At 33.4% G+C, this 26,887-nt stretch overlaps 2 protein-coding genes across 3 annotated transcripts in view; both read left to right on the forward strand.

Annotated features, from left to right (window-relative positions):
• The window catches only part of LOC111046635 (putative phospholipase B-like lamina ancestor), a 73,300-nt gene that overhangs the window by 27,916 nt on the left and 18,497 nt on the right, over positions 1-26,887 (forward strand). The window contains exons 1-3 of one of the 2 annotated variants that reach the window (XM_022332234.2): positions 11,127-11,758; positions 22,080-22,308; positions 26,410-26,532. In XM_022332234.2, the coding sequence (XP_022187926.2) occupies positions 26,420-26,532 (113 nt within the window). In that variant the 5' untranslated portion in view covers positions 11,127-11,758; positions 22,080-22,308; positions 26,410-26,419. Of the gene's footprint in view, positions 1-11,126; positions 11,759-22,079; positions 22,309-26,409; positions 26,533-26,887 lie in introns of those variants that run through there. The other variant, XM_022332227.2, reaches the window with a different exon arrangement.
• LOC120353304 lies at positions 6,042-7,231 on the forward strand. Its single transcript, XM_039436501.1, has 2 exons — positions 6,042-6,248; positions 6,305-7,231. The coding sequence occupies exons 1-2, from the start codon at positions 6,205-6,207 to the stop codon at positions 7,002-7,004; spliced, it is 744 nt and encodes a 247-aa protein (XP_039292435.1). The 5' UTR covers positions 6,042-6,204; the 3' UTR covers positions 7,005-7,231.

Below are 26,887 nucleotides of genomic sequence, written 5' to 3' on the forward strand. Positions count from 1 at the left end.
AGAAGAAGAAGAAGAAGGAGAAGAAGAAGAAGAAAATGAAAATGAAAAATTCTTTATTAGGCGGAGTTAGGATTTTTAAGTCCTCTCTACCACTCAACCTCAAAAGAAGGAGAAGAAGAAGAAGAAAAGGCAGCAGAAATAGAAGAGGTAGCAAAAGCGATAAATAAGGACAAAAGAATACAGTGAATTTTAGAAGTTGATAAGAAGGCGTTTTTATCACCATTATCACCATAGAACCGCACATGGCCTAATAGTTTATTGCACAATGCAATTTGGAAGCAATTATGTTTATTCATTCAAGTGCCCAGTCTAGACTCATTCAAGTCTGGATTCATTGAAGTCTAGACATATGGATAATATATACGACTCTCAGTGCTATAGTAATAACCAAGGAGGGCTATTACTGTATAGAGCCTATTGGTATAAAAATTCTCTATTCTGGAGAGCTATATTAGCTCTATATGCTTTATATGCTCTATGTATAGAGCCTATCTATATGAATAAAAAATCTGTTGTGGTACACTCACACAACTTTCCTTGCTCATATTTGAAACTACTATCAGACTTCTGTATATGTGTATATATAATTGTTTTCAGAGTACTTTTTCTTTGTGTGAATTGTAAAATTCGATGATTTTTTCAAACATCATTTTTTTAAAGTAGTCAAAACAGCTGTTCTACAGATGAAATATCTCGACTATGTGCTCTTTTTATGAACTGCGCTACCTACCCACCTCATGCACGAGAAGGACCCCCATTGATTTCCCAGATAGAAGACTCATGCCAGTTGATAGAGCTGATGAATAACTATAAAGGGTATGAATTAGAAGAAAATCGGTCAAGTTACTTTTGAGAAAATTGTGAAAAACATGGTTTTTTGGTACGCCGCCCTTTTTCTCAAGAATATTACGGAGCTCCTGCAATTTTCCCAGAAGAAAAACTCATGTCCTTTGATAGGGCTTATAAATAGCTATCCATGGTATAAATTTGAAGAAAATCGTTAGAGCCGTTTTCGAGAAAACCGTGAAAAACATGGATTTTTAGTCATTATCCGCCATTTTTCTCAAGAATATTACAGAGCTCCTGGAATTTTCCCAGAAATGAGACTCATGCCAGTTGATAGGGCTTATAAATAGCTATCCATGGTATAAATTTGAAGGGAATCGTTAGAACCGTTTTCGAGAAAACCGTGAAAAACATGGTTTTTTAGTTATTATCCGCCATTTTTCTCAAGAATATTACGGAGCTCCTGAAATTTTCCCAGAAAAGAGACTAATGTCAGTCGATAGGGCTTATAAATAGCTATCCATGGTATAAATTTGAAGAAAATCGTTAAAGCCGTTTTCGAGAAAAACGTGAAAAACATGGTTTTTTAGTAATTATCCGCTATTTTTTCTGCCATCTTGAATTGAATTTTATTGAATTTCTTATTGTCGGATCCTCATGGTATAAAACCTTTAGTTTAAAATTTCAACTCAATCGGTTAATTAGGAATGGAGTTATCGTGTTCACAGACATACACACACATACACACACACACACACATACACACACACACACACAACACACACACACACACACACACACACACACCACACACACACACACACACACACACACACACACACATACACACACACAGACCAACACCCAAAAATCATGTTTTTGGACTCAGGGGATCTTGAAACGTATAGAAAACATGATATTAGGGTACCTTAAATTTTTTTGGAAAGCAATACTTTCCTTACCTATGGTAATAGGGCAAGGAAAGTAAAAAAATCGAGCCTCAAATTTTGACATTCAATAACTTTTTTTATGTGTGCACCGAATTTGATGATTTTTTTTTTAGTTTTGTTTGTTATGTTCAGGACCAGGTTTATGGCCTATCAAATTTATAATCTGACTTCAGGACTCTTTCCTACGGTCCTTCAAAATCCTCCAGAAGATTTGTGAGCTGACCACACACAGAAATAAAAATCAGCTGTTATAATCATTGCGTCATCTAACAGCCGTCGGTAGATCTGTTTTTCAATTTTCTTTCTACTGATTCACAAAATTTTAATTCCTAATAATGCCGCGGTACGAACGACGTCCAAACTTTGGTCGTAGAACTCGAAATTCTGTAAATTTAGAATATGCACGGGAAAATCAGCAGAAAGGAGATAGTTGGATAATCTTCATAAAAATATAGTGCACCAGATTAAGCTAAGGCTAAGCACACCTGAGGAGGCGCGGCTTGGTGATACAAAGTGTAACATGTGTGAGTTGATCTTATGAAGGTTACCCTATCACACCGTTCCACGCCATGCCCGATTTAGTGTGTGTGAGTTCTTCCATTCAAACCAATAAGCAAGAAGCCGCATCGCGCCTCCTAAGGTGCATCCAGCTAAAGTTTGTCATGAGATGCATTAACTATTTGGAGTTACAAAGTTCGCCGGGCCAGCTAGTTAGGTATAAAAGGTCTGTATAATATCATCCTTAAGAAGAAGGGAAGAAGAAGAAGAAGAAGAAGAAGAAGAAAAGAAGAAGAAGAAGAAGAAGAAGAAGAAGAAGAAGAAGAAGAAGAAGAAGAAGGAAGAAGAAGAATAAGAAGAAGTACTAGAATAAGAAGGCAAGGAAGAAAGAATCAACAATTTCCTGCATTCCCTTTTCATTGACACTTTTATCTCCAGACAAAATTCTGACAACTCGCGAAGGTAATGTGGCCTAATTAATTGTTATCAAACTAAGCCTGTAACGAGCCTAATTAATAATCACAGGGAGCCTTGATCCCAAAATACTCGCGATAAAATGCTTTCAAACTCATCGATTCGTTTTTTGTTTTGTTGATATCGTTTTGCTAACAAAAAAATTAAAAATAATTTAGTCAAAGTGCAGTGCGAGTGAAGAGGGGCTGCAATGACATTCACTTGAATTGTCAGTATTTCCTGGTGGATAACATTCATGCTTCCCATTCTTACAATACTGACAAACTAAAGTAAATTTCAGTGGAGACTTGATATATTTTTTTGGAATTTTTCAGTTTTTTTTCATTTTTTCTGGTGATAACGTTTGAGTACTGTATATATTATGAAGGCTATGATTAGAGTGATTTATATATAATAGTGTCGATTAACAGGTGGATATAAATTAGTTGTTTTGTTCCAGCGTTTGTGAGAGGTTATGGTATGTCCACAATATTTATCTTCTATTATTTATTTTATTACGTTCATATTTTTCCAGTTTTGGACTATGTGTAACCTTATCTAAATTTGGGAGAGGAATAGCACAAGGTTGCCTTATTTTTTCTCTCCCTATCATTTTGATGATGTACTTATTGTGTGAATCAATCAAGAATAAATTATTATTGTAAAGTCCACGTTATAATGACAGTGAAGAAAGATAGGAGAGCACCGTCGCCGATCCTCTGTCTTGTTAATGCCTTCTACAGACGGTTGCTGATACAGGTTTATTGATGTAATATTAACTGTTCATTCCAGTTTAAAATAATCAATTATATTTTTTTGAGCAAGAAATTATATTTTTTAATAATCTCATAATTAAGATAAAATATTTTGCTAATTGATTATTAATTTTACTTTGTTAAGAGGCAATCCAGCAACAGAACAAAGCGAGAAAGAGATAGCGCTATCCGCTTTGTTGAATGATAGACAAGGATAGCAATGCCATTGGTAATCAAACACTGCCATTATAACGTGGACCTCACTATAGTTTTGGATAAGAAGCAGATCTAAAGATTTTTATATCAGTGTGTCATATAATTTCAGGGATCTTCTATGTACAATATATGAATATGCGGACGGTTTATTATATGTTTTTTATGCAAATTTAAATTTGCCAATTACATTTAAATATATCTTGATGAAGAAGTAAACTTTTGTTCCATAGTTGCCATACCCGGTTGCACAAAAGCTTGTTAAATTTTAATCATGATTGAATCCCACATCATCCAATCAGAGAATACTTTAAATAAGAATAATAAATACTTTATACTTGAATATAATACTTATAAATGAGAATATTAATAAATAAGAAGGCTCATCTGATGTGTTTTCGCGGTGTTTTATCACAGTTAAAATTTATCAGGCCTTTGTGCAACTGAGTTATAGTCACAGATTTTCAAGTAATTAAAGTACTGTATTTGCGTCGCATTAAGGTATTTTTTATTCATTCATGAATAATTATAGAGGAAACTATTGACAATAATTTATTATTATCTACTGTGGATCCCAATATAATTTTAAAATTATCTTGAAGCTTGTAAGATGGTTCATTAGTTTGAAGCCAAAGGGCAGAATGATATACTATTAAATCAATCAATTTCCATTCATGCCTATCAGCTGTCTCATTGTCTCTCCCATCACAGACTCTCACTCCCTCTCTCTCTTTGGTAGAGAGTTAGTGGGAAGGATACTTCGAATATTCTTCCCGAAGAATGGACATTGTTATGTCAAAAGCTCCGCCAATTTATGTAGATGCATTACAATATTATCTAAGTTACGGAAGCCTCAGCTGACGTCTTTCACTATCTCTATGGAGACAGCTAAAATTATGATGTTGATTAAATAAACAATCATTCTTTGTCTGAGTTTGAATGAGACGTTTTATTCCTATCTACTTAACTGGTGCCGAAACCAAAATATTATCTAGTATTTTTAGTTGAAGTTAATAGGAATTTTCGGATAGATTTTGAAAATGCCAAGGAGGAAAAAGGAAATTGCATCAAATATTGAAATTACCGGGAAAGAACCACCACTTATGGACGTGAAATGTCTCATGAATTTGATCGGATCAATTCAGGAGTTCCAGGAGAGGTAAAAGAACTTAGTCTATTCTTGGAGAGAATGGATGCCATCCATTCTCAAATTATTGACAGCAATTTTGATGAATTAACAACTACAAACCTGCATTCGTTTTTCTTGTCTAGAATAAGTACATCAATTATGGTTGATTGGGAGTATCGTTCAGTTCATCTTGGGAGGATGTTAAAAAAGCCTTAAAGAACGTTATGCAGGTGCAAGGAAATCAGTCTCTGCAATGGCAATGAGAGTGTTGGAATTGAATCGTGATTTGGGAGAGTCAATTGGTAGTTTTGCCAATCGGTTATCGCAATTGGTTAAGAATTGAAATCGAAAGTTTTAGATTCGTGTAATACTAAAGAGGAAGGGGTATGGAGAAATAAAATCTATGAAGAGTTATCAATGGAAGTTTTGTAAGAGCAGCTTCGGAGCGAGTATGTACGAGTGTGAAAATTGCAAAACCTCAGTCTTTAGAAGAGACTATTCAAATTGTCAAAGATGAGGAGTCTTATAGAAAGAAGCTGGTCATAGACACTCAAATTGGAGAGTGGTTGAGAATAAGAGAAGATATTCACTTAATAGTAGAACCTCTCCTGTTATGGTAACAGATCGAACCAGAAATGGAGAACTGATGTAAAGGGATTGGTTACTAATGGGAAAGGAAATAGAAAGGAAAGAGAAGGGAAATTAGCACAAACGAGTGTTGGGAGTGTAGGGAAGAGGGCATTTTGCCAGAGAATGTCCTTACATTTATAGAAAGGAAGTTACTCCAAAAAAGAATTTTGGAAGAAGAGAAGTCAATGCTTTGAGGAGGAAGGAAAATCGCAAAAAAATTTGGAAGGTAGTTCTGATGGAGAGAGTTTAACTCACTCCTCAGATAGTGAAAATAGCTGTTACCGTTATGAAAGTCAATATCGAGAGAAAAATGAAAAAGACTGGCCTGAATTGAAGGAAAATAAATCAACCAAATTATCTACAAAGAAAGGTAGGAATAAAGATTGAGGATTTCGGATGAGGAATATAGGTAGCAAGGAACAAAAAGTGGATTGCAAAAAAGGAGAGCTACCTATATTTTATGTGAAGAGTTGGGATGTTTATTGCTTGTATGATACAGGATCGGACAGTACAATAATTTCGGAAGAAGCATTAATAAAAATTAAGAGCTTTCATAAAGATGAATGCTGGGACTCAAAAATACACTTGATAATTTGTGATAAACAAGTTAAAACAGTTGAAGATAGAAGAGAACAACAAGAAGTTGTATAACAATATCACATTGGAAGGACCAACCATAGAGGGGAAAAGGAAACGTTGCAACACCTGAAACGGCAGTATTATTGGCTGAATATGGCCAAAACAATAAGAAATGTGCTGGGAAAGTGTGCAGCATGCAATATAGCAAAATATGACAGAAAGCCTTACAAGACGCCTCAGATGGTCACACCTACTCCCGCAAGACCAGCATAAATAATTCAAGTTGACATTTTCTATTACAATAAACTGAAGTATCTTACTACAATCGATTGTTTTACAAGGCTTGCTTCTGCATGGATTTTAAAGAATAAAACAGCCAAGTGCATGGAACAAAATTTACTAGCATTTTTTGGGCTCTTCAATACCCCCAACATGTTGTTAATGGATAAAGGAAAAGAATTCGACAACAATCGGATCAAAAAACTTTTAGAGGAACTTGGTATCGACAGCCACTTCACTACAGTAGGACATCCGCAATCTCATGGAATGATGGAACGTTTACATAGCACGCTAACTGAACATTTGCACTTATTAGAAGTTGATAGAAACATCTGTGGGGAAGAAGCAATGGCAAGAGCTATTCTGGCATATAATAGTAGCATACATTCTTCAACAAATTTTTCACCATTTGAGTTAGTTGAGCATCCAGAGGAGCATAGAGAAGTGGAGAGAAAAATCATGAACGAGAAAGTTCGGAGGACAAAAAAGTATAATTTGGAGGTGGCTGAAGACATGAATAAAATAAAAGTAGGTGACATAATCTTCAAGAAAAATCATCACAAGAGAACGAAATCGGATCATAGATTTGTTGGACCATATGAAGTGATTGATCTACTACAAAGGAACCGAGTGGAGGTAAAAAAGCAACACAACAATGGACGAGGTAGACATGAAATTGTGCATTTGAGTGAGATTAGAAGATCGAAAAGGAACTATAATGAAGATGAGTAAGGAAAGATTTCCAAAATGTTTTTATTATGTTGTTTTCCATGTTTTGTTTTTATGAGTTCTATTTACATCTCTATAATAGAGATAGTAAAGACTGGAGGGGGGTAGTTACGGAAGCCTCAGCTGACGTCTTTCACTATCTCTATGGAGACAGCTAAGATTATGATGTTGATTAAATAAACAATCATTCTTTGTCTGAGTTTGAATGAGACGTTTTATTCCTATCTACTTAACTTCTATTTTATCTATAGTTATTACAAATTGCTTTTTTCCATATCATATACAGCTCAATAACCATTTTCTTGATGTATATTTTGTAAATTCATCTATAATTTTGCTGTATTGTATTGTAAGCTTAGATTTTATATAAGTGTATAAGCCAGTATATATTGTAATCTACATAAATAAAGTACTCAATCAATCAATCTCTCTTTCTCTATATAAATATATCTTTTATTGAGTTTTCACCCTTTCCTTTCTCTGTTTCTAGCACACTATAATTTATTACACAGTATAATAATTTTTCTTGTTTCTCTTTCGTTTTCTCCTCTCATTTTATGTATATTCTCCTTCTTCATATTATCTTCTCTATACTTTCCTCTCTTTGTTTAATATTTTAGTTTTTCCTTCTGTTCTTCTCTATTTTCTCTATTCTTTTCATTTCTCTCTCTCTTCATTTTGTATCTTCTTCTTCTAACGTCTCTTCCTCCCTATTGTTTCTATTATTTCCTTCCAAATGCTTCATCTACTTTCCCATTAGCTCCCATTTTTCTTTCCCTCTTGCTCATCTTCTTCATAACTCACCTCAATTTGCTCCTTCCTTCTCTTCTCTCTTTCTCCTACCTCTTCTGATTCTGCTTCTACTTTCCCTCTCATTCAGTCTCCACGTCCTCCTTTTTCTCCTACTCCCTATTAGCTCTCTCTCTCTCTTTATCCTTTTCACTACCTCTCTCTTTAAACTTTCTTTTCTTTCTCTTCTTGTTATTCATTATCTTCTTCTTCTCCTATTAATTCTTCCTCTTTTTTCCCTTCTCCTTTTGCACCTCTTTCGTAAACTCCTACACCAGTATCCTCTGACCAATTTCATTTTCTTCTTCCTCCTTTTCATTCATTCATTCATATCTCTCAATCTTTCCTCTCCCTATTCTCATGCTTCTTTCTCTCCTCACTACTTCTCTTTTTCTCCTCCGTCTCCATTTCCATTTCTCTCATTATATTTGGTTTCTCTTCCCTCTTCCTTACTATTTATTTCTCCTTTCATTTCAACCCGTTAACACTAACTTTCTCAATCATACCCTCTTAATCACACGCTCTCTTTCCTCTCTCTCTTTGACCCTTTATCTCTCTCTCTCTCTTTCTCTCTTTCAGACAAATTGCTTTTTCATATCATAACCAGTTCAACAATTATTTTCTTAGTCTATATTATGTAAATTCATCTATAATTTTGCTGTATTGTAAGCTATTATATATAAGTGTATAAGCCAGTATATATTGTAATCTACATAAATAAAGTACTCAATCAATCAATCAATCAATCTCTTTCTCTCTTCTTAAGGTTCAGTGCAAGAGAGGGCTGGCTTCTCCCTAACTGCCCTTCTAAGTCATAATAAAGGCGGCGATTCCATTCCATTCTATTCTCTCTCTCTGTCATCATCTGTCATCTCTCCCTCACTCGCCTCTCTCTCTCTCTCACTCACCACCTTTCTCCCTCTCAACTACCCCCACCACTCTGTCCTATTTTCAGTTAATTATTTCCATTAATACACATTCACTATCCACACAACAATAACACAATAATTAACTCGAAAACGATTTATTACTGTTATTTGGAAATCTAAATCATGCGGACAGTATCTATATAGTGAAGTCCACTTTATAATGGCAGTGTTTGATTACCAATGGTACTGCTATCCTTGTCTATCATTCAACAAATCGGATAGCGCTATCTCTTTCTCGCTTTGCTCTGTTGCCAGTTCGTCTTTTAACAATGTAAAATTCATAATTAATTAACAAAATATTTCATGAAAATTCATTATGAATTTATTGAAAAATATGATTCCTTGCATAATAAAATATAATCAAGTATTTTAAACGAGGATGATCAGTTAATATTACATCAATAAGCCTATATCAGCTACCGTGTATAGAAGGCATTGACAAAACAGAGATCGGCAACGTTGCTCTCCTATCTTTCTCCACTGCCATTATAACGTGGACCTCACTAAATCACCACTGTCTCAAATGGGAAGAAATCATATAACTTGTACATTTTAACGTACTGACAGTTTCCAGTGAATTTCACATGATACTATCATAGAACTCACGTTCACTGTACATGTCAATATACAACAAGATTCATTTTAAATTGTCAGCACCTATAAATAACGTCGAAGCTTCCCATTTAACCAAAGTGACTGACAGTTCAAAGTTATCTCACTATCTTTATAGCTTTACGGAAGATATACTCGAAAAATATTTTAATAAAATTTAATTCGTCAGTATCTATTCGAAACCCGTGGCATGAGCATCTAACGTGTTATTATTTTAGTCTTAGTTAATATTAGTCAACTTTCATTAAATTTCAACTAGAGTGAATCAGTATTGAAGTGAAATGGTAGTGAACCATACATCATACGTGTTATTTAATTCTAGTTAATTAATTTAATTGTAGTCAATTTCAATTAACTCTGAGAGTGAAACAGTATTGAAGTGAAATAGTAGTGAACCAGAAATTAATAATCTCTATCAGAGAAAGTGAAATATTGTGGTTAGATGTTTAGAATGTATTTTAATCTGATAGTTTAATATTACTTTCAAATTTGTTTGAATAGTTTTTGCAGTAGATCAATGAGTAGTATATTTTTCACAAAGTGGAACCGAAATGTTTTTGAAACGGTACTAGAGTTATCGGATTTGAGGAATATGGGGTTGTGATCCGTGATTACCAAATTTGAAATTATTTTAGTGAAAGTGAATCAATTTCTTGAAGTTAATTAGAGAAGGAGTTATTTAGTGTGGATTAAATTCATTGAGAATTCGAGTAAACTCACAGTTTCTACAAAAAACTATTCCTCAAATTTCTCAGTTTATATGTGTCAAATAAACGTTCCTTGTATTTTGAAACTTGTCCTAATATTTTTCAGTTTATGCTTGTGAATTAAACCATTCTTGTACTCTACACAAAAATGAACTCAAAGATATTCAAGTCAATTTGTCTTTCAAATAAGAATAAAACGAGAGAAATCAGCCTAATTTTCTGGTAATAAGTTAAACATCCTACAACAAAAACTATTTCTAATATTTCTCAGTTTATACGAGTGAATTAAACGTCTGTTTTATTCTACAACAGGATTATTCCAAAGTTTTCCAAGTCAATCTGTCTTTTTAATAAAGATAAAACGACTGAAAGTAGTCTAATTTCCTGGTGACAAGTTGGATATATCCTTCATACTTAGTGGCCAAATAAACGTTTCTTGTTCCACGAAAAATATTGAAAGTATTTCTCAGTTTATGCGAGTGAATTGAACGTCTGTTTTATTTTACAACAGGATTATTTCAAATATTTCCAAGTCAATTTGTCTTTTGGATAAAAATAAAACGAGTGAAGGTAGCCTAATTCTCTGTTGACAAGTTAAGCATCCTGCAACAAAAACTATTTCTAATATTTCTCTGTTTATACGAGTGAATTGAACGTCTGTTTTTTTCTACAACAGGATTATTCCAAAGTTTTCCAAGTCAATCTGTCTTTTAAATAAAGATAAAACGACTGAAAGTAGCCTAATTTCCTGGTGACAAGCTAAAAATCTTTCATAAAAGACCTCATACTTAGTGGCCAAATAAACGTTTCTTGTTCCACGAAAACTATTAAAGTATTTCTCTATTTATGCCAGTGAATTGAACGTCTGTTTTATTTTACAGAAAGATTATTTCAAATATTTCCAAGTCAATTTGTTTTTTAATTGAAAATAAAACGACTGAGAGTATCCTAATTGCCTGGTGACAAGTTAAATATATCCTTCATAAAAGACCTCAAACTAAGTGGCCAAATAAACGTTTCTGGTTCCACGAAAACTATTAAAGTATTTCTCATTTTATGCGAGTGAATTGAACGTCTGTTTTATTTTACAGAAAGATTATTTCAAATATTTCCAAGTCAATTTGTCTTTTGAATAGAAATAAAACGAGTGGAGGTAGCCTAATTCTCTGTTGACAAGTTAAGCATCCTGCAACAAAAACTATTTCTAATATTTCTCAGTTTATACGAGTGAGTTGAACGTCTGATTTATTTTCCAAGAGGATATTTTCAAAGAATTCAAAGTTTATTTGTTTTTTGAATAAATAATACAACTGAAAGTAGTCTAATTTTCTGGTGACAAACTGAAAATCCTTCAACAAAAACTACGTAATTTGGTGACGTCTTCATTCAGTGTGCTATTTCGCCAATACTTCACGACATTTGCAATTACATTCACAGTTTCCCGAGGTAGTAAAAACAGACTTGACAGTTTGTGCGTTGTGCAGTGCATTGTTAGGCAAATTCGAATTCTAGTTTCGAGTTTTCTTTAGAATTTCAAATAAGTTTTCTTTAGAATTTCAAAGTGTTTCACTACTTCAGTCGTGTGTTTCCTACTGGTGTGTACATTGCTGCTCTAAAGATGGAGTGCTATTGGATACTTTTCTACGATTGAAGAGTTTTTCCGACAAATATTGGATTTTTGGAAGACTGCTCTTAGCGTGGATTGGATTATTTGAATTAGGTAATCTTTCGTTCCTATTTCCAGTTTTGTTCAAATAACTTGCTCATTAATCTAAAAGATATTGTGAGAAAATGTGTATTCCATATTCTTTGGCAGTTTGACTAGGGTCCAGATTTATTGTAGAATTGAGAACTCTAACGACTGAATCCGAAGAGTATCTTTTTTATTATTTTATCTTAATAATTGATGTATTATTACTTTCCTTGCCCTAGAAAAGTATTGCTATAGGTAAAGAAAGTACTGCTATAGGTAAGGAAAGTATTGCTTTTCGAAAAAAATTAAGGTACCCTAATTTCTAAATTTCTATACGTTTCAATGAGTCTAAAAAAGTTCTTTTTCGGTATTTTTCTGTATGTGTGTGTGTATGAGTGTATGTGTATGTGTGTGTGTGTGTGGTGTGTGTGTGTGTGTGTGTTGTGTGTGTGTGTGTGTGTGTGTATGAGTGTATGTGCGTCTGTCTACACGATATCTCATCTCCCAATTAACGGAATGACTTGAAATTTGGAACTTGAGGTTCTTACAATATAAGCATCCGACACGAACAATTTCGGTAAAATGCAATTAAAGCAAGATGGCAGCTAAAATGGCGTAAATGTTGTCAAAAACAGGGTTTTTCGTGATTTTCTCGAAAACGGCTCCAACGATTTTGATCAAATTTATACTTAAAATAGTCATTGATAAGCTCTATTAATTGCCACAAATCCCATATCTGTAAAACTTTCAGGAGCTCCGCCCCATCTATGCAAAGTTTGATTTTAGATTCCCAATTATCAGGCTTCTGATACAATTTAAACAAAAAATTCCAAGTGGAAAAGATTGAGCATGGAAATCTCTACAATAAATTAATGTACAGTAACATTTTCACCTACAATTAATAATAAGCTCGAAATTCGAGAAAATGTGATTATTCAATTGCAAACTGTTGGCAACTGTTGATTCTATTAAATAATCATTCACTATGAAGAGATAGCAGACCTCGATAGCAGACGTGTCTCCAGCGTTATCGTTCTGTCACCAGCTGGCTCAGATCTTTGAATAGTAGACTTGAGATGCGCGTGAACACTAGCGTCAGGTTATCAATTTTCATAACGGCAAGGAAAGTTGTGTGAGTGCGCCACACCAGATTATAATGTATTACATTATGCTTCACTTGCACGAATTTGATAGCAAAATTTTAATCTACTTTTAAAGTACAGAATGATATTGAGCTAATAATCATATCATAAAATCTGGTGTGGCGCACTCACACAACTTTCCTTGCCGTTATGAAAATTGATAACCTGACGCTAGTGTTCACGCTCATCTCAAGTCTACTATTCAAAGATCTGAGCCAGCTGGTGACAGGACAATAACGCTGGAGACACACGAGGTCTGCTATATCTTCATAGTGAATGATTTAATAGAATCAACAGTTGCCAACAGTTCGCAATTGAATAATCACATTTTCTGGAATTTCGAGCTTATTTTCAAATTTAGGTGAAAATGTTACTCAACATTAATTGTAGAGATTCTCATGCTCATTCTTTTCCACTTGGAATTTTTTGTTCAAATTGTATCAGAAGCCTGATAATTGAGAATCTAAAATCAAACTTTGCATAGATGGGGCGGAGCACCTGAAATTTTTACAGATATGGGATTTATGGCAATTGATAGAACTTATTGATAACTATTTCAGGTATAACATTAATCAAAATTGTTGGAGCCTTTTCCGAGAAAATCGCGAAAAACCCTGTTTATGACAACATTTTAGCCGCCATCTTGAATCGCATTTGATCGAAATTGTTCGTGCCGAATCCTTATATTGTAAGGACCTTACGTTCCAAATTTCAAGTCATTCCGTTAATTGGGAGATGAGATATCGTGTACACAGACGCACATACACACACACACAACACACACACACACACACACACACACACACACACACACACACATACACACACATACAGTCCAATACCCAAAAACCACTCTTTCGGACTCAGGGGACCTTGAAACGTATAGAAATTTAGAAATTGGGGTACCTTAATTTTTCCGGAAAGCAATACTATGTAAAGAAAAAGTACTATGAAATACTATGAAAGTAAAAATTATGTTGCATAAGTCTTAGGAATGTGAAATGATTGTAGAATTCAGTATGAAGAAAGTATCACAATGGAAAAATGGGAATCTTAACGAAATATATCAATTTTTCACAAAAAAAGACAGTTACAAACTCTACTAAAGCTTTCTTTTACAAATAGAAGACAACATCTTTCAAAAAATTGTTCAACTCCCAGGATATTTTATGGCAAAATATGATAGTCTCACAGACAATGCATTTATTCATATTATCCACATAATAGAAATATCCATGGATAAAATAGAATAGACCATCAATAATAGAGAATCAATCTTTTTTATCTGAATTAAAAGTAGTCCATTCTTCATCACGTGAAGATGAAGTAGAAGGATAAGGAGGAAGAAGAAGAAGAAGAAGAAGAAGAAGAAGAAGAAGAAGATGTTGATGATGATGATGAAGAAAAATTCCAGATACAATAGCTAAGAGAAACCCAACTTTTTGTTCACTATAAGTAGTACAATCTTCTTCACCCAATATCTCTTACAGCACTTTCATTTTCACAAGGATATGTCTCTCAAATTCCTCATTATATTTATAGATTTACTATGAGTAAATCAACCTTAAAACTTATCTACATGTACACAGATAATATATAAATAACAAAATCATATTATTCTCTCCATCTCTGTAGATATTGTGAGGTCGACGTTATAATGGCAATGGAGAAAGATAGCGGAACAACGTTGCCGATCCTCTGTCTTGTCAATGTCTTCTATAGACGGTAGCTGATACAGGTTTATTGATGTTATATTAACTGTTCATTCTCGTTCAAGATAATCAATTATATTTTTTTAAGCAATAAATTATATTTTCAACTATTTCATAATGAATTTTCATAGTTGAGATGAAATATTTTGGTCATTAATTATAATTCTACATAGTTAAAAGACGATCTGGCAACAGAGCAAAACGTGAAAGAGATAGCTCTATCCGCTTTGTTGAATGATAGAAAAGGATAGCAATACCATTGCTAATCATACACTGCCATTATAACGTGGACCTCACTAAAGATATACAAACAAAGGTGAGCGCTTCTGTAGGTGACCCAGATTGATCCACGAAAAGTGGGTCCCCATGCACCTGTTAATCTCGTGTTGGCGCCGGTTAATCTCACGTGACCGGTTATCACGTGACTACTTCATCTCAGATTAGCAGCTGATCAGCTGATCGACTACAGCTGCATTCCAGACTGGTTCTCTCTCTCGAGGAGTGACGAAACAGCTGTTTTCTGTAGCGTCCAAATATGCATGCAACTCTGGATATGCAACTAGACAATAAATTCTAGCACATTTTGTTCATTGTGCTTGTTAACTACTATTTCTTCTTCTTCTTCTTCTTCTTCTTCTTCTTCTTCTTCTTCTTCTTCTTCTCCTTCTTCTACTTCTTCTACTTCTCCTCCTTCTTCTCCTTCTTCTCTTTTTCATATCATATACAGTTCAATAATTATTTTCTTAGTCTATATTATGTAAATTCATCTATAATTTTACTGTATTGTAAGCTATTGTATATAAGTGTATAAGCCAGTATATTGTAATCTACATAAATAAAGTACTCAATCAATCAATCAATCAATCCTCCTTCTCCTTCTCCTCCTCCTTCTTCTTCTTCTCTTTTCAGTTCTTCTTTATCTTCTCCTATTCACCTCTACCTTGCTCAAAAGTATTTTATTGACGAATATGAGTCATTATCATAATATTGGTTGAATTTCTCCGAGCATGAATGAGTTATCTCTTCTCTCCCTTCTTCTCTTGTTTCTTCTTCTACTTCTTCTTCTTCTTTTTCTCTATAATAGTCTAATCTTGAGTAGGCTTTGAGAATAGAGTTCTAGGCCTAGACTATTGAGCTTACCTAGTCCTTGACACGGAATCTATCTAGGTTGACCGGGAAAAGATTGAGTGGAATAAATCCTAGAAAATAATCAAGATCTATTCAGATGCATCAAATTATTAATTTAATTCATCTACCTAAGAAATGAAGATTTGTTTTGGAAAATAAAAGTTAACTTATATTTCAACAAATCAGTGAATAAAATTAGGAGATGAAAAGACTGTCACTTGTATAATTTACATATTTAGATCTAAAGTTTCAACTTTATTTTCATGTGAATGTGTGTAAATTAATCTTCAGTTAGTCCTTAACTAATATAATAAATTGGTTAACCAATATTTGATCCAATAATCTGTCACCAATCCAAGTAGAAATAGAATAGTTGACCGAGCGAAGTGAGGTCTAAGATTCAAGTCGACGGTTTGGCATTTCTCTTAATGTTTATATGTTTGAATGTTGCGCATTTCATGGCGAAACGCGGTAATAGATTTCCATGAAATTTGACAGGTATGTTCCTTTTTTAATTGCGCGTCGACGTATATACAAGGTTTTTGGAAACTTTGCATTTCAAGGATAATATAAAAGGAAAAAGGAGCCTCCTTCATACGCCAATATTAGAGTAAAAATCAGACTATAGAATTATTCATCATAAATCAGCTGACAAGTGATTACACAGATGTGTGGAAAAGCCAGTCTATTGCTGTATTTCCATAAGGTCTATAGTTTCAATCAGGTACTTGTGGATGAGAATACTGCGTGAGGTCTACTGTTCACAGAACTATTAGTATAGTGAGGTCCACGTTATAATGACAGTGGAGGAAGATAGAAGAACAGCGTTGCCGTTTCTCTGCCTTGACACTGCCTTCTATAGAAGGTAGGTGATACCAGTATATCTGATGTTCATTCTTGCTGATTAATTATATATTCTATCAGTCAAGAGAATATATCTTCCAATAATTAAGTAGTGACTTTTCATAATATATTGACGGAATACTTTGTTATTTCTATCATGTTAAAAAACGATCTGCTAACATAGCGGAGCTAGACAAGGATAGTGCTACCTGATTTGACGAATGATAGACAAGGATAGCAACACCAATGTTACTGCCATTATAACGTAGACCTCACTATTAAACATTACTGAAACATTACGGTTATACAACCCAATCTTCAGAGACCAATATAGGCCTAATAAATTGCTCATTACTTACGCAAATAGCTGCGTCAATTGCTCCCCAATTGATCGGACATTGAACTCTAAAGTCTCAGATTAGAGAAAAAAATCATCAATTGAGACAGGCTTAGGTAGAGCTTTCAGTTACAGCGAAGGTCAAAAATGTTTTTTTTTTTAATTTCTTGAGTGGACCACCGTCATAATATATCATTATCATGTTCAAGATCACAGAGTCTGTCGCTCTGAGCTAGAATACCTTACAAACTCCAACAGGTGTCATTTTCATTTTAACTCCTTCTTTTCCATATTCATCTTCTTTGTCTTCTTCTTCTTCTTTTTCTCCTTCTCCTCCTTCTACTTTTTCAACTCCCAATGATTATTTCTCCAACTCCTTTCAACTCTTCTTCCTCACTTCCCTTTATCCTTTCATCAATCATTCCATTCTCCTTTCAAATTTCATTTTTCTCTTCATCCTCCTTTCATTTCTTTCTACTTTCATTCTACCTCTCTTCTCATCATTCTTTTCTTCTCCTTCCATGGCTCTTTTCTTCAATATATATCATGTTATACCACCATTCCATTCTTTCCACCTTTTAATATTTTTCTACTTTTCTACCTTTCTACTTTTCATTCTCTGTTTTCTCTTTCTTTCCATCTTTCTTTCATTCTCCTTTCAAATTTCATTTTTCTCTTCATCCTCCTTTCATTTCTTTCTACTTTCATTCTACCTCTCTTCTCATCATTCTTTTCTTCTCCTTCCATGGCTCTTTTCTTCAATATACTTCATGTTATACCACCATTCCATTCTTCCCACCTTCTAATATTTTTCTACTTTTCTACCTTTCTACTTTTCATTCTCTGTTTCCCTCTTCCTTTCCATCTTTCTTTCATTCTCCTTTCAAATTTCATTTTTCATCGTCTTTCTCTTCATCCTCCTTTCATTTCTTTCTACTTTCACTCTACCTCTCTTCTCATCATTCTTTTCTTCTCCTTCCATGGCTCTTCTCTTCAATATACTTCATGTTATACCACCATTCCATTCTTTCCACCTTCTAATACTTTTCTACTTTTCTACCTCCCTACTTTTCATTCTCTGTTTTCCTCTTTCTTTCCACACTTTCTTTTCATGTTCTCTCTATTCTCAATCTCCTTTTATTTCTCAGTCTTCTTCTCTCCATTATCAGCTTCCCTCCTCTTCTCACTTTGCTTTTATCCTTCTCTATTTACTTCTTATTTTTAATCTTCTCATTTCCAGTTTTCATTCTGGACATTTCAATTTTTTCTCCTCCTTTTTACTTCTTTCACTTCTTCTTCTTCTTCCCCTCTATCTCATCCTCTCTTATTTTTAATCTTCATCCCTTATTCACCTCTTCTACTCTTTCTTCTCCTTTTTTTCCTTCATCATTTCTTCTTCTCCATCACTTTCTCTATAGATGTAAAATCATCTATAATTTCGCCGTATTGTAAGCTATTGTATATAAGTGTATAAGCCAGTATATATTGTAATCTACATAAATAAAGTACTCAATCAATCAATCAATCAATCAATCTCCCCCATTTACGTCTTCTACTTCTTTTTATTTTTCCTCTTCTTCTCCCTCTTCTTCCCACCTTTCCTATCTACTCTTATTTTTCACCTTCCTCTCTTATTCACGCCTTCTTCTTTTTCTTCTCCTCTTTCCCTTCACCTTTTCTCCTTATCCATCTCTTTCCGCTCAGTTTTCTTCTTCTTCATCTTCCTCTTCTTTTTCTACTCCTCTTTCCATCCATCTTTTCTCCTTCTCCTTCTCTATATATTTCTCCTCCATTTTCTTCTTCTTCTTCTTTTTCCTCTCCTTTTCCATTCACTTCTTTCTCTTCTAATATCTCTTTCACTTCACGTTTTCTCAGTACCTACTGTATATAGGAGATCCTGGTTTCATTCAATAAAGTTATTCAGACATAAAAAGGCACAACATGCCATTACAGCTGTTATTATGCAGATGACTCTGACACTGTCTTTGGCTTTACTGGCCTCAAGGTCGTACACTTCACCTTAGAGATCAAGGCCTTCTTTTTTATGAGAGAACAATTTTATTAGCTCTTTTCTCAAGAAACCGAACAATGTTATCCTATAGTGAGGTCCACGTTATAATGACAGTATTTGATCAACTTTGGTTTTGCTATCCTTGTCTATCATTCGACAAAGCCGGTGGTACTATCCTTTTCTAGGTCCAGAACGATGCCAATTATGTTTTTGACAGTGTAGAAATATAATTAATCAATGCAGAGAATCGGCATCGCTATTCCTCTATCTTTATCCACTGCCATTATAACGTGGACCTCACTATATGCATTTTTCGGAAAACGTGTAACGTATTATTAAATCATTGCAGACTTTTGTTTCTCTCCATTCTCAACAATTTTTCATTCATGTATTTATGCTATAGTGATGTTCACGTTATAATGACAGTGTTTGATTAGCAATGGTATTGCTATCCTTGTCAATCATCCAACAAAGCGAATAACGCTATCTCTTCCTCGCTTTGCTCTGTTGCCAGATCGTCTTCTAACAATGTAGAATAAATAATTAATTAACAAATATTTCATCTTAATTATGAAATTATTGAAAAATATAATTTATTGCTTAATAAAACATAATTGATTATTTGAAACGAAAATGCACAGTAAATATTACATATTACTGATTACACGAGAATGAACAGTCAATATTACATCAATAAACCTGTATCAGCTACCGTCCTTAGAAGGCATTGTCAAGACAGAGGATCGGCAACGTTGTTATCCTATCTTTCTCCACTGCCATTATAACGTGGACCTCACTATAGTAAATACCTTTATTAAAGAACATTTATCCCTTATATACAATATTTTTTATGTGTACTGTATATTCATAATATTTATGCAAGGAGTAGGTTAGGCAACCCGCATTACACCAGATATTTTCCAACAGTTACAAAAAATACAAAGATTCCCGGTTCACAAAAGCCGGTTAAAATTTAATCGTGATTAATTTCATGAGAGCCAATCGGAGGACGTCTTTTGGATAGAACGTGTGTTCTTATTAGTTCTCGTGGAATTTATCAAGATTAAAATTTAACCGGCTTTTGAGCAACCTGGCCACAGGGTAGTATAGGACCCTGGTGGTTTCTGGTCTATAGTGAGGTCCACGTTATAATGACAGTATTGGATTTACATTGGTGTTGCTATCCTTGTCTATCATTCGACAATGCAGACAGCGTTATCCTTTTCTAGCTCCACAACGTTGCCAGATCGCTTTTTAATCAATGTAGATAAATATAGAAATATGAATAAGAAGTATAGAAATAGAGAAATATAACTAAATGACAAAATTCTCTATCTCAGTTATGAAAATCTATTTATTATTGAATCATTGAAAGATATTTTTTCTTGATAGTTGAAAAATAAAATTGATTATTCCAAACGAGAATAAACAGTTAATATTACATCAGATATACCGCTATCAGCTATTAATGGGAGGCAGTGAATCGACAACTCTGTTCTCCTATCTTTCTCCTCTGCCATTATAACGTGGACCTCACTTTAGTGTATCATGATAATGAATGAAAATGTTAATTGAGAATCAAATCAGCTGATTTATCAACCGGTAAAAGCCAATTGTCATTTTTATTGATGTCTCTACAATAATATTTTAGCGTATGTCTGATCTTGGAGACCTCAGCAAATATTTCAATAATATTTTCAAATAATCATTTGAAAATATCTTCCAAATAATAATTGAGAAGTCTAAATAATGCAACTAATACAAAATAGTAATTGTCATTCATGAAACTCATGGCTAGTAAATGTTTGAAGGTCATTGATGACTCATCGCATTTTTTTAATAGGCGTGTGAATATTTTTAAAACTGGAATAGTAGGCAAAGTTTCATTGATAGAAAAATCTTACTAAAAGAATGACTTTTACAATGATGATGATTATGATGATGATCTTTCTTGTTTTAGCTACAATTTGTTATGTTTTGTGTTCCATATATCATTTTTTCGTGTTATCTTATGCTGTTTCATGAGGTTATCTGATGTTTTGTCATGTTTTATCTAATATTGTTTTATTTTATCTCTACCTTTGTACCTACTGAAAAGATCCATGTATATGTTATAATATTTGTAGATCAATGAAACTTATCCTATTATATTCTATTCATTTCACGTTGATGCAATATCACTTGTAGGCGTATCTAGTCAATTTTTCTCCGAATGTATACGATTTGAGGGTCAAGTTTAAGAGAGGGCCGACTGCGCCCTAACTTCGCTCTCCTAGGTCAAAAATGAAGGCAGTCATTCAATTCAATTCTGTACATATTTTTTGCAATTTCTCTCTAGTTTTTGCTATAATCTGTTCTATTTTTTTGTTCTTATCACGTCTGTTGTCCACATATATCCTTCTTCCTTATAGTTTCACGTTTCTCCAATCTCACTTCATATTTATTCAAATTTCTCCAAATGTATACGATTTTCTACATATTTTTTACAATTTCTCTCTAGTTTTTGCTATAATTTTTTATGTTCTATGTTTTCATCACGTCTGCTGTCCACATATATCCTTACTCCTCATCATTTCAACATCCTCGAATCTTTCTTTGTGTTTATTGAATTTTTCTCTGAATGTATTCGATTTTTCACCAATTTTTTTTACAATTTCTCTTTGGTTTTTGTTATTATTTGTCATGTTTTTGGTCTCAATGACGTCTTCTGTCCACAAATGAAATTTTGCCTCATCATTCCACGATTCTCCAATCTCACTTTGTATTTATTCAATTTTTCTGTGAAGGTATAAGATTTTTTACATATTTTTCTTTATTTTTTGCTATTATTTCTCATGCTTTTGGCCTCAATGACGTCTCCTGTCCACCAATGATATTTTGTCTTATAATTTCACGATTCTCCAATCTCATTTTGTGTTCATTCAATTTTTCTCCAAATTTATGATTTTTTACATATTTTTTTGCAATTTCTCTCTAGTTTTTGCAATAATTTGTTATGTTTTATGTTCTTGTCACGTCTGCTGTCCACATATATCCTTCCTCCCCATCATTTCACATTTATCCAATCTTACTTAGTATTTATTCAATTTTTCTCCTAACGTATACGAGTTTCTACATATTTTTTTGCAATTTCTCTTTAATTTTTGCTATAATTTAGTGTGTTTCTTTGTTGCAGTGGAGTCCGCTGCTAGCGAGTGTTGCGAGTGCTGGTGGTGGGCCGCAAAAGATCCCAGCCTCACCCTCCTGCGCTGGGGTGACTAAGTCCTAACTTCGCCAAACCAAGTCCCAACTAAGTCAACAGATGGGCTGAGCCACTTATTATACTACTACTGAGACTCCTGCATAGAGAGACTACATTCTGCTAACAAATATCACAATTTTTTTGTGCTTAACTGTTCTTAAAGGTAAGTTGGATTAAATGTTGATTTGAAAACGTACAGTTAAGTTATCAGCTATTTTGTCAAATTTCAACTAGGTACTCCAAAAAATAGCCAACAAAACAGTTTAATGGGTTTGGTCTACCTGATAGAATTCAATGGAGTAAGTCAACATTGTTTCTTATATCAGTGAACATTTTTAAAGTATAAAGTATAGAATTTTCAATTCATCATTTAAAACATTCAAAAATTATTGTGGCAGAGGCTGAGTAAGTTAGTTTGACAACATGAAGATCTCAGGAATATGATTTCATATTTTAGGAGCTTATTTTATTTCAATAAGTATTTCTTATCCTGGGTAAAATAAGAATCTATATGCAAAATTTCAAGTTAATCAGTTGAGTAGTTGAGACGTGATAATGCGTCATTCGTGTATTTCTTATCCCGTCAATGTATGAGCCGATTCTTTCCTTTATTATATTATAGATTAGCAGGTAACCCGTGCTTCGCAAGGGTCTATTTTAAGACATGACAAACAGAAAACTTGAAGAATTGAAAATAGGCCTATAACCATCCTCGATTAATTATAAGAATCTATATGGGAAATTTCGAGTTAATCAGTTGATCTACTGGAATCTTGAAGAATTTAAAATGGGCCTATAACCATCCTCGGTGAATTAAGAATTATTATGCAAAATTATTATTTTCAAGGTTATCAGTCTAGTAGTTGAGACGTGATGATGCATCATTCTTGTATTTCTTATTTCCTGCATGTACTTCCCTTTATTATATTATAGATTATTTGTTTTTTATTAAATCTACTATCAAATCTGTTCTTAAACAAGCTCTTATTCTTGTAGACCACGAGAAGTTTCAGAAATAATTCTTCAATGAGTTTATTTTATGGGCAACTGAAGATAATTACTGTTGAAAGATTCTGATAGAATAAATGTGACGCTTCAAGTGAACAACTACAAGACTTAACCTATTTCAGACAATGTGTAACCTTTTCTAAATTTGGGAGAGAAATAGCACAAGGTTACCATATATTCTCTTCCCCTATCATTTTGATGATGTACTTATTGTATGAATTAATAAAGAATGAAATTCTTGATAACGTAACTAATCAATAATCAATATTCTAATTATTCATTAACGCTTCAAAAAAATCATGAAATAAATTCAGCTTGACAGCGTTCGTTCTCACATGACTGTAGAGGATTAGCGAAATTTCAATCAAATTGATATTTTGAGTGAGAAATTGTTATCAGTTACTTACAACATGAGACAACAGTTAAGTTTAAATTAAGCGTGTCTTTCAACTTTGAGCACACTTCAATATTCTTCACTTTGCCAAATATTATTTCAGAATAATTTTGTTTCGCGATAAGCTTTTGAAACCGTGAACTTAGCTGAGTAAAAAAATATTTTCGTAGTATTTTGTAGAGATATATTTTTTTTGTTGAAATAACAAGCTAAGCATAGGGGTGATAGAGATATTAGTTTTGGTAGAACTATTTTTGTGTGGGTTTTGCTAAAAGTGATGCCTCAGTAAATAATTATTGTGTATTTTCTATTAAATTTATTTTCAAAAGAAGATCTTCTGTTATCTTGAACGTAGACGATATTTGAAGATTATATGATTTTAGATATTTTGCTGTCTATGCTTGAAGCAATTATTAGGCTTTTTCTTGAATAAAGATAATATTATCATTGAAATTTACAAATTCTAAATTGTTTAATACAAAGAAGCTATCTGGACAATTTATTCCATTGGATCTGAACAATTATTTATCTATTTGTTTAAAATATTACATGGCAACAACATAGACAAGACTGATATTACGGTACTTATAATTCCTAGCTTTTGCTCAATACAACTGACTGATATTGATATAGTAAACCCTTTCTCTATTTAAAAATTTAGATACTTGTTCCGATTGTTACATCATTATCTTCTGTTTGTTCAAATAAACTATAAGCTACATTCAGGTTCTAATACTTGAATCAACATCAGAAGGTAATAACATAGAGAAACAACAGCATAAGTAGATATCCCATGGCATAGGGCGTTCATGTCGCAACTTTTACTGTTATCTCAAGCCGATAGCCCACGTAGTTCTTTCCCGTGAAGCTTCATGACACTGGTAGTCACTCATATTGTGCCGTTCATACACTCTTACTCGGTCAAAACAGTAAGAATCAACAAAAATCGACAGTAATCGGCTTGGGATAACAGTAAAAGTTGCGACATAAACGCCCTATACCATGGGATATCTACTTACGCTATTATTTCTCTATGGTAATACTAACTCATGGTACTATCTACAGTAACTATAACCTTGGAGAAAAGCTAGCATAAGATATCCCATGGTATAGGTCGTTTATGTTCTAAATTTCAAGCCGATTTTAATTATCTCTAGCCGATCATTGTCGTCTACATTTGATTATTACTGTTTTTGGCCGTGAGTGTAAGAAGTAAGAACGGCACAGTATGTCTAGTTAAGACAGTTACTCACAGTTTTTGCCGTCCTTATAAATTATATTAGATTGAATGTAACTTGACAAACATAATTATTATGATGTGTTGCCAAGCTCAAATCAATTTGGTAGAATTTATAAGGACGGAAGAAATTCGTATGTCCAAAAATTGATGTTTGTGAAACTGGCTTTAAATAAAGACTACCAGCGTCACATAGCTCCACGAAACATAACTACTAGGATTATCAGCTTGAGCTAAAGCTGCGTTTACACCAAAGTTATTAACAAAATGTTGATAACTTGATCCTTACAAATTCTATTAGATTGAACATAGCTTATCATAAGATGATGATCATATGTGTTTGTCAAGTTCCGTTCAATCTAATAAAATCTATAAGGATTAAGTTATGTAACTTTAGTTAACTTTGGTGTAAACATTAAAAAATTGGAACATAAACGCCCTATAGCATGGGATATCCTGTTATGCTATATTTTCTCTATGTTTGAACCCTTTTAATTGAGAGACTGCAATACATGCTAGTAATATGTACAAGAGTGAAGCTAATACTAGCCTTATATGACCTAGTGACCTTGTATTGACCTCTTTAAAAAGGTTGGACCAGAAATTACTATCTGGAATACCATTCAAGACAAAAACATTGAGAAGCTCATCAATACGGCTTCCTTTAATCATCAACAGAATATTTCGTAGGAAAATTCCATTACATAACATTTGAATAATATTCTTGGAGTTACAAGACATGATAAGGAAAGTTTGAAATGGATGAAATAAAGCTTTGGAGCATTGATTTATTATGTCATATTTAGCTGATTTATATAATGTTATGGATGGTGTATTATATGGCCTAATATGATCCATGTAATAGAGATTCATAAAATCATTCCGATTGTAATAATTATTACACTTTGGCTGAATAAAGTGGAGACTTTGACAAAATATCCGTGTTGCCAACCATGCAAGCCCATATATGGCTGGATAATTAATCCTTATGGCTTTTATTGGTGGGGAGTCCCTGACGGAAGTTCCACATCGTCTGAGAATATAATTCAAGCTGTCAATGGGCCTCACGACTGTTATATATCAGACGGGACCGACAGTTTAAATAGCTCATCCAAAAACATGGAAGTTACCTGACCTGTTTCTCATACCGTTATTGTGTTTCAATGTATGAATAAATAAATACTTTTCTTATTAGCTCAAACACAGAACGTCTAGGCTAAGCAATCCACTAGACCATGTGTCGCTCACCACTGGGTATATTCAAATTGACAATACTGCATTGACTATGTAGTCAAATTGAGTATATCTACGGTTACTATATTAAGATAGTATACAGTTTATTTATACAGTCACTATTTATTAGTATAATAGAAGAATAGAATAGATATAAAAATAGGTCATAGATACACTCAATAGATCACCCCCTACACTCAGACGAGTATTATAGGGGTATTCCAGTAAAACATGCTCTGTATTACAATGTAACCTGTATTTTTTATGGAATCAAGAATATTTGAATTTGAATTTGAGATATTACAAATTAAATAATTTTTAATTTATCCAATTCACTATTTTAAAGGATTTATTTACAGTTTCTAATGAATTTATTGATTGATTGATTGCAGATTGAGTGCCATGTTGAAGGTGGTAGGAGCTTCCTGGTCGCAGACAAGATACAGTTCGCTGTTGATTGCTTCAGTTGCGTTGATGGGTATGATCACCATTCTCTTCCTAGAGTTTGTACCCAGGTTAGTCACAAAATATTCCACAATAAACAGAAAATCTAGACTGCTATGTCACAATTTTTGTGATCTTTATAGAAGTGTTTTCATAACCTCATTTGGACTATTTTTATCAAAATTAGGGAGAGGAACAGTTTTAGGTTTATCCTGTTGATTCTCTCCCATGAATCATTAATTTGATGTTGTTATTAAGGAATTTAATAAATGTAAATGTAATTTTAATATTGAAAAGTGATCATTAAGAAGCAGTTCGTAATGGAGAGTTAAATAGAGAAAATGTAGGTTGAGAAATATAAATATTAAGTAATATCATGGTACAGATTGACTAAAACTTATAGTAGTCAGGTTAAGCAGGCGATTG

The sequence above is a fragment of the Nilaparvata lugens genome, chromosome 10, assembly GCF_014356525.2.
Source record: "Nilaparvata lugens isolate BPH chromosome 10, ASM1435652v1, whole genome shotgun sequence".
NCBI lineage: Eukaryota > Metazoa > Arthropoda > Insecta > Hemiptera > Delphacidae > Nilaparvata > Nilaparvata lugens.

Coding starts and splice junctions, on each gene's coding strand:
- LOC120353304 (XM_039436501.1), top strand. CDS start 6,205: ATGACAGAAAGCCTTACAAGACGCCTCAGATGGTCACACCTACT. Junction 6,249..6,304: donor CTCAGATGGTCACACCTACT/CCCGCAAGACCA, acceptor CAATAAACTGAA/GTATCTTACTACAATCGATT.